This window comes from Bactrocera neohumeralis, chromosome 4 (genome assembly GCF_024586455.1).
Source record: "Bactrocera neohumeralis isolate Rockhampton chromosome 4, APGP_CSIRO_Bneo_wtdbg2-racon-allhic-juicebox.fasta_v2, whole genome shotgun sequence".
NCBI lineage: Eukaryota > Metazoa > Arthropoda > Insecta > Diptera > Tephritidae > Bactrocera > Bactrocera neohumeralis.
Window position 1 is genome coordinate 89,033,671 of NC_065921.1, and position 15,973 is coordinate 89,049,643.

The 15,973-nt window shown below is 39.4% G+C and overlaps 1 protein-coding gene across 2 annotated transcripts in view; it reads left to right on the plus strand.

Moving 5' to 3' along the window:
* LOC126757529 (metabotropic glutamate receptor 2-like) overlaps positions 1-15,973 on the plus strand; it is a 213,843-nt gene that overhangs the window by 184,453 nt on the left and 13,417 nt on the right. For both annotated transcript variants that reach the window (XM_050471511.1, XM_050471512.1), the window contains 6 exons: positions 1,800-1,970; positions 2,818-2,962; positions 11,526-11,668; positions 14,360-14,468; positions 14,583-14,751; positions 14,948-15,054. In XM_050471511.1, the coding sequence (XP_050327468.1) occupies positions 1,800-1,970; positions 2,818-2,962; positions 11,526-11,668; positions 14,360-14,468; positions 14,583-14,751; positions 14,948-15,054 (844 nt within the window). The remainder of the gene's footprint in view (positions 1-1,799; positions 1,971-2,817; positions 2,963-11,525; positions 11,669-14,359; positions 14,469-14,582; positions 14,752-14,947; positions 15,055-15,973) is intronic.

Consider the following 15,973-nt stretch of genomic DNA (forward strand, 5'->3'; position numbering starts at 1 on the left):
AATGCAGCAACATTGTATTGTTGTTCAACAATGACTTACAAGCTATTTGCAAGCAAGTTTCGAGCATTGCTTGCTGTCTACTGCCAGTCATGCTTTGCTTTTGGTTTCTTCCTTCCACTTTTCTCATCAATTTAATTACTATCACAAATTTTGAGATGTGTGTGCGTAGAAAACTTTAAATTTACATTAGCTTTTACGAGTTCAGTGTTTATTTCGATTTATTCAAACCATAGCCATGTTTCGGCGTACAGGGCGTATACGTAATACAATTTTCTTGGAGCCACAGGTAGGTAGGTTTCAGTGATGATAATATTTTTCGCAATTTGAATTGTGATAAAAGAAAAAAGTTTAGTTTCACCAACGATATACAAAAATTAAAAAAAAAAAAAATTAAAAAAAAATATTATAATATAGTATATATTTTTTTAGATATTTCTTTTTTTTAAGCAAGCTATTTTTTTGATGTAGCAGAATAAAGTAATAGTTAAACTGTTATAATTTATCATCCTAACAACCACTTTTGCGTACAAATGTTAACTAATGGTCGAATCTTGTAGCCTTAGGTCAGGCGCGTTGCCACCAAATGCCTCACATGTTACCCTTTTCAGCGACATGCTGCTTTCCTAGTCAGCATTTATATGCCGTTATCACAACGCGTGCTTGCATTTTGCCCCATTTTATTAACTTGAAAGCATTTACTTGTTTGATGCACACGGCACAATGCTCGCTGCATAAGAAATGTGCGCGATAAAATTTAAAGTTAATAGCAGCGATAAAAAAACAGCATTTACTTGCATATTTACTGCATGAACGGCATATTTGCCACACAAGTTTCACCTTTGAGTTGTTTACTTTTCGCTTGCAAACTATAAAGTTTGTAAAGGAAGCAAATATGAGCAAGCGCGAAGTGGCCACAAACCTTCTTTGGGAGTGACAATGAAAAATTCAGTTCAGACAGCGCATATTCTTCTTCTCACATAAAAGGCGAGAAATCATTATTCCTGCGACAGCGCGCTCATTGTCGCAACGATATAGCCATTAAGTGCGCCCACTTCATTAACGGTCATCATGAAAGGCTTCCGGATCATCCCTCTGTTATTATAGTTTGTGTGTTTGTATGTGTGTTTGCTATGAACGTTTTCAATATATATATTTAAGCAATAAATGCCTTGCATTTCAATAATAAACTTTAATTATGACTCAATTGAAAGCCTTGCGGCGCGCGCGAATGACAGCGTAATTGAAAAAAGCAAAAGTTTTGACATAAAATCAATGAATGCGCAGCGCATTAAAGGCTCACAAACAAAGGCGAAAGTTATGCATAAAAAAAGCTAATAACCTAATAAATAAACTGAGTCAACATTTACACAGCGCGAGTTAACATTGAGTGGTCTTATATACACAATTCATATTCATAAAATTTTGCGATGAGTGCGCCAAGTCGGTAGGGTGGTACTAGTGGGTCAGAGGAATATAAATATCAATTATTTCTAGACAGCGCATTTCAAATCTTTATTAATAAAAGACTGCAAAGTGGCACAAGAAATAAAAGTTTTTGCCTAAAAGTATGCTCCAAGCATATAACAATTTCATAGCAGCGGACGTAGGACTGCGAATTTTCCACAAAATAGTCAATTTCGGTAAAAAGACACCAGCAAATTCTTAAATGATTAACACTGTACGTTGATTTGTTCGTATTTAAGTCTTGCCTGCCATTCTTGATCAAATTCCAGATATTTATTTTGTACAACCAAACACATTAATATTCTTATTTCATTCTCATTTCCCAATTTTTCCAGGTTTCTTTCTTCTCGACCAGTCCGGAATTGAGCAACAAGCAGCGCTTCGAATATTTCTCGCGCACGATACCCTCCGATCACTACCAGGTCAAGGCGATGGTGGAGATCGTCAAACGCATGGGCTGGAGTTACGTCTCAATTATATACGAAGAGAGCAACTATGGCATAAAAGTAAGTAAAAAATTAATACTCGTCACAAAAATACAAAATTTGCGTTTGTAAAAATGCAGTTGGCAATGTCAAAAGTTTTAATTAAGGCTTGCCACTTGCCGCGTGTCAAGTCACAAACCGTTTTAGATTGCTACTAATTTCCGCATAGAATTTGCACACTTGGTTATTAGAACTTCATTAAATTGTATTTTCAGTGTTTTGGTGCACGCTCTCTCAAGCCAGCTAGTCGCTCATAATAGCTGGCTGGTTGCCAAAGATTTAATTGCGTCGCCTCCGGGCTGTGCTATTGTTAAAATTCCGCAATTTTGAATGCCTTGCGAAATTCTGAAAAGATTTCTAACACCATTGTATTAATTAATTACATAACATTTCCGCTTAACACTTAAGATTTCGAGCAAGCTCTTCTGCACACCATTCAAGTGCCGCTCGCAGAGTCAATAGAATATAATGGCTTTCTAGCTGAGTGTGTTGACGTTACGGCAATAGCTCTTTGCGCTTGCTTTCACCACCACTCTCTTACTTCTTCTCTCATTCTACTTTCAAAACAAACAGTTTAAATGGCTCTCAAGCAGGCGACAAATTATAATGAGTATTTCGCCACGCTGCAAGCACCTCCCACCGTATTTTGCATAAGTCCGCTTAATGAGATGGGCTAAAAGTGGCAAAATGATTAATTGCAGAAGCAAGCACATGACATGCAACAAGCAGTTGCTCAATGCGAGTGCATCTTAGAAAATATTTCCTCAGTGGTACTTGATTTCTGATTGAAAAGCAATGTCTTTAAATGTTTCCTTTTAATTTAAGCGCTCTTCTCTTATACTTTTTCCTTTCTATACATTCTACGCAGGCCTTTGAGGAGCTGGAAGAGCTGCTGGCACGTCACAACATCTGCATCGCTGTCAAGGAGAAGCTCGTCAAGGACTCCGGCGTCGCCGAGGAGATCGCCTACGATAATATTGTGCAGAAGTTGCTGACAAAGCCACGTGCCAGAGGTAAGTAGAGCGCAGCCCTAACCAAAAGCCACGAGCGGAAGCGGCAAACATATTTGATAACTTTACAGTTTCGTAGTTATGAGCAACTTAGCAGACGTGCCCACAAAAAATTGCGCGTAAAAGTACGAAAAAAGAGAATTTATAAAAGTGCAGTACGTGATAACCGTTATTCAGTGTACTATTATTTCCGGTTTTCGTTTTTTTTTTTCATTTGTAAGCACTGCTTAGCTGCCAAAAGGAAGTGAGATAACAAAGACGGAAGTCACGAAACATTTAAGCTCTAAGTAATGTGTACGTAGCATTAAACTGCAATGCTTCTTGCATAAGGGATCCATCACGTATGGCGCTTTGTTACTACTCGTATTTTCGCGACCAAGATGAGGAATTAATGAAAAAGCTGGACCACATGTGCATGCAAATTGAAAAACTCTTTAGGAGGATTAGATATTCATCACTAATTCCACACGGAAAAAAAGTTTTGGTTACACCGAAGTTTATGAACGGAAAATTAATGAAATATGTGGAAATTATGATTAGGTACAAAGTAACATTACTTTTCCAAGTAAACCTGTGAAATCACTGCTGCCAATATACATTAGAGCGGGTTGATTTACAAGGAGCCAAAAAGAGAAAAAATGACATATGCGTGAAATTTTCTACGCATCATTGCGACAACTTTGCCAAAGAGAATATGGGTCTGAAATCTATTTCACACCAGCAATTTTTAAGGCAAAGTTGTTTAGGGATTATAAAAATTTGTGCGGCAGTTTTTGAGATATCCTAATAAAATTTAATATGTAGGTGCATTTTCATATGCCTTTGTCAATTTGCCGGAATCGGTCAGATCGGACAACTACATCCCATATCTCCCATATTACCGATTACACAAGTTTTTGAAACCTTGACTTAAAAATCGCTGGCTCGAAACCGTTTTCAGACCCATAGTGTCTTAGGCAAAGTTGTTCTCAATGATCCGTGGAACATTTCACGCATACACGATTTTATAGGAAAATATCGACCCGCTCTAATATTTATATATAAAAATTACGTATCACGTTGTTTACCCGCGATGGACTCCTAAACTATTGAACCGATTTTAGTAAAATTTAGCACACTGTGTCCAGTTCGAACCAACTTAGAAGATAGAATAGTAAAAACAATCCATAAATAAAAAATACACCGAAAGCTCAATTAAATGGACGCTCTATTAAACGGACATTTCCATTAACCATGCACATTGGCCGGTCTTAACTGGACAGAAAGCCTGGTAACCAGACATATTTTTTCCAATGAAATTTATTTGTATGAACATATTCAAAATTAAGCCTCAAGTACAATCCCTTGGATATTATACCGACAAACACGTTCTCGCCTTTATTAATAAAAAGTGTATTCACTCTATTGAACAGTTTATTATATGAACGATACTATAAAATGTATGCCACAGCAAAGCGTGGCCGGCACCACTAGTATACATATATATATAGCTGAAATATAGCTGACTCGTTAGAACATACGAATATTTAATAGTTTTCGCGTAAAGCGGTCTGATACACAATCCTCTCAGTGGAACGCACTTCTTCGCTGAATTTGAAATTCTCCCCAAACTTTTAAAACACTACTTAATTACAAAGTAGCCACTTATGCAAGTTTACACACATGTAAGCAACGCAAGCCATCGTTCCGCCACTTAATATCAGCTACCTGGAATTGGCCGCACACTTTCTATTTACAAGCACCGCTGAAACACTTTACTTGCCAAAGAAAGTGTAATAAATATTAAAAATTTCTTACATTCCGTTGCCCCGAATTACACCGTTATGCCGCAGGCGAGCACCGCATTCAGAGTACCATCAAATATTCAGCACTCGCTCGCCACCTCCACGCGAAATTAAATGATTGCGAAAATTTCTTCCACCAAATTAACTTATAAACTTCGTGGAACGCAGACGGAAAGCACGCCCGCCCGTGGCACTGCAGGCCGCCAAGGGAGCGCCAAATGCCTGCCATACATAAGATCGAGTGAGGTTTGTGGGGTTTGAGCTAAGCCAGTCCAGTCCAACAAAGCTGCGCTTCTCATATGGCACATTCCTATTGTCCACTTTCCCATGAACTTAGTCACTCACTCAGCTATTCAGTCAACCGTTAATTTATTTGATTTACGCGCCGATTTGCAGCGTAGCTTGTAAAAGTTTGCGAAGGCTGTTGTTAACCGTCAGCTGTTGGCAACTACAACGCAGGCAGCTAACAAGATAAAAGATTAATTTAAATTTTATGAAAACTTGCAGCTGCTTGTTGGAGAAAATAGAACAACAAGAGCGGGCTAAAAGCAAGCAACACGAAGTGACAAACAGTAGTTCTATTTTGGAGACATATACAACTGAGTGGTTGACGGAGGGTGTAGCTGAACATGATACTGCAAGAGAACACTTAAATTAATTTGTGCATTTGGTTTCTAAATTCAAAACACACAAAAACAAAATTTATTGAAAAAGCAATACAAATGTACAATTGTAGCTGGGATAACTTAGAAAAATTTGCTCTTTTGGCTTTGTGTAATGTTTATTTGCTGGAGCTGGTGCGCTAAGCCGGCTCTACATCTTCCAATGCGCTTGGAAAAACTGGCTGGTTTCCTCACACTTCTGGCGGAGTAGAAAATAGGTGAGTCCCGCAATGTCATTCCACACATTACACCTGGATATTTAGCTGTAGTTGCTTGGCAGGAGAGACTGCTTTAGACTTAGGAAGCTGAGTATATAAGGAATTCCGAACAAGGAAATAGCGAAACTCTCCACTGCTTCAATTGCATTCCTTTAAACCTAGACCACTACATCGCAGAATCCTCTCCAGATGGTTTTTTTCTTAGCACACAGACCCGCGATGGATTTGTGGGTGGCGCAAAACCGTTGAAGCCGAGCTAAGAGGAGAGTAGATGGTGGAGTATTTGGTTTCCAGCTCTCCTTCAACTCTAGCTACAAACTACTATACCACTTTCAGTGTCTTTCAAAAGGAAGTGACTGCCATCAAAGCAGCAGTAAATGCTTTGCTTCGAAGTGCAGCTTCTTTCAGAGGGGCCAGCATTTACTGCTACAGCCATGCAGATATACTGGCAGTGAGTTCGATGACTATGCGCTCAAACCTAGTCAAGGAGTCCTTATTACCACTAGCTTCAAGATTCTTCAATATTAGGCTCTAATGCGTGCTCGGTTACACCGGAATCGGTTTACTGGACTCTTGAACCTTCAGTGAGCTCAACAGGCACAAGTCAATGACCAGAACTTACGCGACCGCGACTTTTGGCTCAAAGTAAATCATATGAGGTTTTACGAACCTCTGGCTCTTGACAAAGTCAATCTCGCTGCAATTGTAAGTGTTCTGACTGGATATTGTACAATAGGTTTACACGCTCTTTGGTAAAGCTGCATGGAGAAACCGAAGTGGAATCATTTTATCCCTTTCTTCTCTATCTCCCAGCTTTTGCTAGACTGAGATTGAAATATTTCCATAGACACGCCTTTGGCAAACCGCCTTAATACATTTTTTGTAAGCTCAAAATGCTTGGTTGATCGATTTTTAAGAGTTTGTGGGTAACACAAAGGACAAATATCTGTGCAAGTGATATTATTCGATTTTGGATCAACCCTACGGCCTTGCCTAACTTAACCAAGCAAAACTCAACACCGCAAACGAATATACAGATATATAGATATACGAAAAGAGTTTTTCGACTGCCTAGTATTACGGATATGTCAAATAAAACAGTAAATATATTTTAAATAAGTTGTAAATTTCCTAATGGACAATCGCACTAAAATCGCAGCCAAGCTTTTCACTTTAAAATAAAATGCTACTCGTATGTTATATAATTGGATTTATTAACGCCATCATTGTCACATGTCCACAGAGACTTTGATAAATCCAAAATGCACAAATGCCATTAAAACAATTCGTTGCACATTTGCCCACTCAAGGCGGGTAAAAATGGTGAGGGCGGTGAAACACTTTCGGAAACTAACTTTGAGAGCAAAAGGCTTACAATATCAAAATGTTGGCTGACCAACCAACCACACACAAACACACTGAAAAGCCACAATTTAGTAAAACAGAAGTAAAATACAACAAACGCATAAAAAAAAGTCACATACACACGCACACATGTGTAGTTGGTTAGAGAGAATGTCTGCGTTTGATTTATGACATTAAATATTAAGATAGCAAAGGCACATGACCACAAGTGGGGCAGCAGGAGGAAGGCACGAGATACAGAAAATGGAACTTGTGGTCGCTGGGGATTTAAAGAAGCAAATTACAGATATCAAAACAAATATATCTCTGGCTCAAAATTCATTATTTCCACTTTAAGTTATAATACGTGTACACTTTCAACTGAAGAAGAAGCATAAGCATGCTCTTCGCTGTAAAATGTTAGAAATGACTTTATTGTGTAAAGGTTTTTTTAAATTCGCGTACTTTTCACACTTGATCTTTGTGTAATAAATCAGCAGCCTTTATTATTTGACTCATTCTGGATTTCTGGAGGTCAGCTTGAAATGATTAATGATTGAAGACTGCAAATTGCCCAACAGTTTTATAAAATGTGGTTCCTTTGCGATTTTTAAATCCTTTGCTACTGTCAGCTGTCTTTGCAACGCATTGGATACAGCTGAAGTAATATAAAAATTCCAACAACAACAATTTAACACAAATTTCTTGTCTTATGAGCAATAAAAATTACCCTAACTATTCAACACTTCTCATTTGCTATGCCTCACCTTCTTTGCTGTTGCAATCGTGCATACCATTATTCAAATTGCCTACCTTTCTGCGAGCACCTTGCGCTAACGCCCCACACCACACATCATCTCATATTGTGTGAATGAAACTACAATTCATGCATTTTCTTCTCACCCAACCGTTCCATTCTAAAGAGCAAAATGCAAAGAAGTAGCGAAACCAATAGAGACGCCAGAGAAAACGAAAAGTGTCGTTTATTGCCTTTATTGTCGTTAAGATATCTGACAACCATTGACTATGTCAAATTGCACGTTCAAGTGACAATGCGAACGAGTGGATTTGAAAAATGGCTGAATAAATGGCTATACCCAAGAAGAAGTTCAAAATGGAAGCGAATTCAAAATGCAGCGAGGCAACAATAACAGATAATCGGTATGATGTAGCAACAAAAGTTGCATAGAGAATGAGTTGTGTGACTAAGAGGAGTAAGCTTTTGAACAATAGTTTGAGTAAGTTTCTTCAAGAGAAAGCTTTCAATATGTTTAAAGTGAATTTTACGAGCCTCTACGCATAATCATCAAAAAGGGCTTCTTGTGAAATACTGTTGGCAAAATTTAGTAAAATTAGAGACTCTTTTTTAATTAAACAAAATTTTGTTGATTAAAAATATTTCAGAGAAAAAGTTTACCAGTGCCTACGAACTACCTTGTTATCGGTTGAAAAATTCCTGAAAGTACTATATTTTGACTAGTTGAATTTTCGTCAAGTCTTTCCAATTTTCTATTCGAAGTTTCATGGCTGGCAGCATATGCAGAGGCACATAAATTCTATTAATGGATATTACATTTCCATTCACCTTCATATAGAGGCACGCACACGCACATACATATACACAAAAAGTGGAAAAGTTATTATGCTTCATTTTTCTCATTTCTACGAATTTTTCATTGCTTCCTACTTGCTGTCAACCCCACACGTAACTCTAAAGCTTTGCTTTTATCCAACTGATGTAGATTTATGTGCAAAATTAACCTTTTCACTTGCTTATTTTACCTTTTTTGTGTTGCTGAAGTAGGTTTCAGTGTTTTCGTTTGCCATTTTCCATCAAGTCAACTCTTCTTAGAAGAGTAACTCCTCAGGTGCACTCCATTCGTAGGACGCATGGGTTCCAGAGCAAACATTTCGACTGCTTGGCTTAGGTAGAAAAGGTAAGGGCTCAATTAAGGCGCATTGGAGCGTAGCATTGATAATAATTACAATACTCTTCACAATGTGTGTGCATACTGTACGCATGTGTGTGTGAGCAGGATTAGTGAAAGTGTAGAAAGTGTGGAAAAGTGTATCAGCTGCACATAAGCTGCCGGCGGGGTTGCTGAAATAAATAGTGCTTTCTCCCTAGTGGAGCAAAGCCAACGATAAAAGAAAATGTATACAATATCCATTTTGAAAATAGGAGTGACTGAGTGACTGAGTGACTGTGCATACTTTCAAAGCGTTGGCGCTTACGGAAAGTTAATATTGGAATGATTGTAAGAAAAATGCTGATAAATGCCGCTTTTAGTTACCTTTAATGCAAATTTCCTTGACTTCTTGCGCGGCTACGGTATTTTGAAGCATTTTCTTCGACATACCTTCCGCGCAATTTCAGCAAGCCTTTGGCTGCAAATGTGTGTGCTCCCCTTTTTGTTTAGCCGCTTTTTAGTTTTAGTAACTTGCGTCGCCTCAAAGTGCCAGAAAGTAGGTCATATTATGCACCAAGCGCCTTTGATAGCCATCAAGCCCATATGTCACACAATTTTCTTGAGCCATCAACACCTTTTCCCGAAGCGCACACACGAGCGCGCCGTCAAGCCAAGCGTAGCATACACACGTCTAACCTACTTTCCGAGCAGCGCGCAGTTGCAAACGCAGGAAAGTGTGGCAGGCGCCACATTCAACCGCGCACGGTGCTGCACATACTTCTTGGCATTCTTCGAATTTTGCCCCGAAAATGACTTTGCAATTTTTCCAAATGTAATGCTCAGCAGCGCCTCTGTCTTAGCATTTTAACGCAGCGAAATGCTGCCATGCCGCAAAGGGCGTCGAAATATCGCATTTTTTACTTAATTTTTTCACTCTTGCAACATTTCAGTGCTCCATGAGTGCACATTCATTTCAACATTTACAACAACACAGCAACAAGCTGCCTGCGGAAATTGTGTTGGCCAGCTAAGCCATGTGTTCGCAACTACCCATATATCCCGCTCACATGCAGAACTATGGCAGAAATGGAGCGAAAATTAGTTGCCACAAAAAGTTGCTAGTTTTTGGTTTGCCGCAGTGTTTTTCGATAGAGCCAAACAGGCGGTTTAAAGAGAAAAAAGTTCTACAATTTCATTATTTTTTTCAAGCAGGAAGGAAGTGCGTGCGGTGGCGTTGTGGTGATTTTTTTCGAAATTTTTGTAATCCTTAAATTTGCAACACCAAATATTTGTGGCTACACTGTTGTGGTTTTTCGAGGAAACTTATATCTCTGCTATGGATATAACCTTTTTTCATTTAAAGTGGCAATATTAATCCAGTAGGGTCCCGCGTGTATAGCTATTTAAAGTTTAGCGAAAAACAAGGGAAGGTTGCTAAATCTTTTTTACTGATGAGTCGACAAAGGAAGTATATCCGTCTTCTCAACCGCTTCGTTAATAAACGCGCCAACGTGGATCATCCGTGACTCCATTCGTAGGATTTTTTGATGTGATAGTAAGAATCTGATCCTATATTTTAGACCCAACCAGTCCGATAGGACCGGAACCGTTCTCTTCTGTGGATCCCCACACATTGCAAAAGAATCTACGCAAAGAGGAAAGCGCAAGACGACACCACTGGTAACCAAAGCCTGAACTTCAACAGGCAAAAATATTTCTGAGAGAGTATGACACAAAACAATGCAAGAAACCAATCGCTCTTCCCAGAGACAAATAGGGACAGCTTGTGGGGTTTTATATGGTGTGTTGTCATCTGCACAGATTAGGGTACTTTTCAATGGATCAATGTCGCCTTTGCGACCGAAGAGCAGAGACACCAGAGCATATACTTCTAGATTACCCCAAAATAACAAGAAAAAGGAGTCAGACAATCGGGAAATTAAATCCGAAGTGAAAACACATTGCCACCGTTAACTCAGGAGCTTTACTAAACCTCTTTCATATAAACGATTAAACGAAGTGTTGTAATAACCGGAGAGGGTACAATAAACCACGGGTGCCAGTACACTCCTCAAATTTCAATTAATCAAATGATGCTCTGGTTTGTGGATAAGTATTAAAATGAATTTAGAAAGTGCTGACAAAGCTAAAAATCGCTAGTGTACTGACTAGAACTCATCAAATATACTAAAAAAAAAAGTTGACTGTGCTAACTAGAGGCCTGGCAGTCCATTGTCCATAACAGCCAGATTCATAGCTTGCTTATGGGTTCCTCAGATAACTTCTCTAGTAAGACTTCACATGTTTTCTATAATATCGACACATACACTACAAAAGCAGGAGAAACTTTGTTGCCTCTGTAACGAGACCATATTTTTATCTTCAGATCTCAACCAGAAAAGCTCACATCATTAAATTGTCAACGTTGCGTTCATTATTATGACATTACTAACTGATTACATTTCAAGGTCAGCGCACTACAATTGACACCGCAGATGCGTTAGAATCTATCTTTATCCTCAACGCAATGTGTTTCGTGACCGAAAACTTAATCAAGCAGCATTAGCGCAGTCGTAACAAAGCACGGCAGTTTTCTCAACGAAACTAGTCATTCCATTTCATTTAATGGCTTTCACTTCTATTTCCAGGTGCCATTATATTCGGCTCGGATCAGGAAGTGCGTGAGGTGATGCGCGCGGTGCGGCGCAACAATGCGACTGGTGCCTTCTCGTGGATTGGCTCGGACGGTTGGAGTGCGCGCAACCTGGTATCCGACGGCAATGAGCCGGAGGTAAGTAATTGCATGGTTAATGAATGGCGAGCGCTCGCCTTTTATAGTATATTAAGCGTGGGTAGGGGCATGCGTGGGTGCTGCGCAGGATATGACCACTTATAATGGCAATTGGCCAAAGGCACTTCATCAGCAAGCATCAGCAAACAAGCATAAATGCAAATAATAGTTATAGTGTACACGAGAGAGCGAATGGCAATGCGATGGTTAGCAAAAAATGTGCTGCGTCCGCCATAAACTGCGCACACACAAATGAACGCCGTAGGTACTCGTACACCTTCCACTGCTGTTGTGTGAGCGGAAATTGTGTTAAAAGTTAGGAGCGTAGGTCACACACATGCATGTGTGTGCGTGTGTGTGTTTGTGAGGGTAAAGCGCCGGAATGAGCAACAAATTGATTAATGAATTGCTGTCGGAATCACTTAGACCAGGTCGACTGGCTGCGGTAATCTCATTTTAGTTGAGCAAACACTACAAATACACACAGCCATGAGCGCCGAGACGTGTGTGTGCGTTCTTGCAAATGTTGTTGCAAGTGTGGGAGTGCCGCAGACAGACAACTTAATGTTACCTTTTAAGCATACCTAGTTGATATAAGCACAGCTAACACAGGCATCGGCCATTCACCAAGCCTTTGCGGCGATAACCTCTATGACCCATGACCGCACACGTTCGCAGAGAGATAAAGTAATTATAGCTGCTTGAGCATTGCATGTTTTCCTTAATCATTTATTATGAATTTCGGATCATAAAGAATATATATTTTTTTGCGAAATTATTTTTATTTTGGTTTTCCGCAGCGATGCTCATTAATAATTTCATTTAATTGTGAAGGTTAAATCTGATACATGAAGTACAGAATACAAACAAGTGCTTGCATGTAAGCAGATAATGCAAAACTGACATATACTTGTACGTGCATATTTATATGCGCACAAATGCGTTTACAATTGCCGCAACTGCATGAGCAGGCAGTGCTCGGGGTAACGGCGCGTATGTGCTTTATTTAAACACAAAGCTTGTGTGATTGACGACAGGAGAATTGATATTAATTGTTGCTCGCGCAGTTTTCTTACGAAAATCGAAACGACATGACAACAACAGTAATACAGACAATCGATTTAATGTTTAACTGGCCAATTAAATGCCGTTATTGACTTTAAACTAACTCAACTCAGACTTAATATACAAGTTATTGAACATGATTTTATTAAAATTTCCGGAAATTGGACTGACAAAGAAGGCAATTTAGCCTAGATATTTTTCCATACGGGTGGATTTCACTTTAGTTTAGCTTGTTTTAAAGTCTTATTTAAAGTTTTATTGAATTGACTTTCTTAATTTATGGAGCTAAAACAGTTACTATAACAAGTTAATTGAAAAGTCCTTGACCTACCATAGTAAAACATATTTTTTTGGTAAAATACTTTTTTTTATTCAACATACTTCCTGTTTGATTCTGCACCCACTCACTTCACCTCCTTGACACTTACCACTTTCTTTCAATTTTTTGAAATCAAAACGCTCGGTTTCGGTTCTCCAGTGTAATGTCATCGATTTGGTTTTGCATGTGTGGATGTGGGGTACTCTTGCGTGTGGGTTGTATTGATATGGTTCGAATGTGTGGGTTCTGTTGGTGTGGTGTATTGAAGTGTGACAGTGTTGTGACTTCGTGTACAGCTACATGGATGTGGTGGCTTTTTAGGGGTAGACTTATCTCATTTGGCCATTTTGCATCAAGGGTAATACATAGATTATAGTGACTCTAACTTTGCGATACCATTTTCCATTTTTGTAGAACGATTTGCCTTTTGCTTCAAAATAGGCCTTAATGTCGGCATTCACCTCTTCATTTGATGAACATTTCTTCCCAGTGAGCACTCCTTTGAGATCTGAGAACAGAAAATGGTCACCGGGGGTCAGATCTAGAGAATGTGGTGCATGAAAAAGCGACTCAAAGCACAATTCATAGATTGCTGTCTTGCCTTAGTGAAACAGCACTTTCTTGTTCTTCAAATACAGCCGTTTTTCGGCGATTTTGTAGTTTAAAAGGTCAAATAACGCCAGGTAATAGACGCTGTTGATGGTCCTTCTTTCAAGATCCTTTCTTCGAGGTAATAAATAAAAATTACTTCATGGAATCCCAAAATACATACGCCACAACCTTGTCAGCCGACTGTTGCGTATTTCCACGCTTTGAAATCAGCGATACTCCAAAGCATCAACTCGTCATTGCTTTTGGTGAAAAGTTAACTCCTATAACACCCACTTTGCACAGAGCTTTGGCATACCCAAATATTCGAAATTAATATTTCCAGAGTGCCTACGATCTCGAGCAACTTCACTTTACGGCCATCCACTAATATTTTGAGATCTTTTTTGATGCTTTTTGATTGTTAGGACTAACCAAACATTATATGGATTTAATTCTAGCAGCGCCATCTATGTGTCAGGACTTGTTAACTGGCCGTAAAGATAAAATTAGAGTAATATCGAAACACGGTTGATTTCCAGAGTGCACCTTAGTACTGCTTTTTTATTTGAAATTCTTTCTTAGCAATGGCGCTCAGCTTGGCAATCTTCCAAAAATGTTTTCGAAGCTGCAGAATCCACCCTAAAAATTTAAAATATTTGCGTTTTGTAGCAAGCAAAATTTCTGTCCTCTAAGATCTATTAAACATTCAATTACAGGTTGAGGGCACCTTGTCCGTGCAGCCACAAGCGAATCCTGTGAAAGGTTTCGAGGAATACTTTCTAAACTTAACGGTGGAAAACAATCAGCGAAATCCATGGTTTGTAGGTGAGTGATTCGAGCATATGTTGTCTTCTTTCTTTCTTCGTTTAAAATTCAATTCAGCGGAATTTCAATAACGCAAAACTGTTTAAAAATATTTTACTACAATTGTCTTCATAGAATTCTGGGAGGATCACTTCCAATGCCGTTATCCCGACAGTCTGAGTACACCATACAACAATTACAATCGCACTTGTACTACCAAAGAGCGCCTCTCCAAGAACACAGACTTCGAAGATCAGCTGCAGTTCGTGAGCGATGCGGTGATGGCATTTGCATACGCGCTACGGTGAGTCGACTGCAAGCGCAGAGGAGCGTCATATAGTATAGGATACTATATTATATATACATTGTATTATTATATATGTGTTGCTAGCCAAATAGTTAAACTGTTAAAATAACTACTTGACATATATTTCTGTGAACTTTAATTTAATTTAAATTTTTCCCCTTCTTTTCTTCTTCTTTATTTTGGATATCGACAGCGACATGCATCGCGACCTCTGCGGCGGCCGACCCTCGCTTTGCGATGCCATGAGACCCACCAAAGGTGCCGACTTACTCAAATACTTGCGCAAAGTGCAGTTTCAGGGTAAGTAGCATGCAAGGGGGGGCTAATTTAATAATCTGGCAATCAAGAAGAATAGTTGAATTATGATTAGAAAGGCTATGGAAGTGTGCGCTTGTGTTTTTTCAGTCACTTAAGTAACAACTTTCTAGCGTACATCTGGGTATAAGAGTCCCATATATACCACTAGTGCAACAAAACCAGTTGCCTCACACATACACACATAATATACTCCGCATAAGCAAAGCTTACATGGAAATTGGCATATGTACTTAGAGCACGTACCCTAATGACACTTTGTAACATTTCGCTCTAACAGCAACGTGCTGGTGTGCGGCAAGCTCCGAGGATGCGTTTCGCTGACACCCTGGCTGTTGCTGCAACTAATGCGGCTACTGATGTGCTCCCATTGTCATTGTCACAACGAGGCATCCAAGTGGAAAATTGGCTTTGTTGCTGCGCTCGGTGCGCCGCTCGATCCCGCTCTCCGCGCGCGCACTCAGCCGCACAACTTCCGGCGCCACCAGCCCAGTGCCGCGTTGCTCATCATTGAATTGAAAACGAAACTCAATAAATTATTTTATAATCATAAGAGCGCAAAAAAAAGGAAGAGAAAATGTAACAGTAAAAGGAAAAATTGCTCGTCCGCTTGGAAAGGGTCGAAATATGCGTGAACGCGCTGCATGCGGCGCTGAGATAAAATGGATGGCGTTGCCGCTAAAAAGTTACAAAAGCGACAAATAAACAAATGAAAAATGAGCGCCGTACAAAAAACAACAAATACCCGTACAACACAAATTGCTCTCGGTGTGTGCGTGTGCGTGAATTTATACGCCGTTATGTGCGTCGTGATTAGATTTGCATGGCCTTAACATTTTGCTTGGCGCTCTTGAGTGGCTTGTTGCTTACGCCTGATGGCTTCAGCTGATTGGTGACGCGGTTG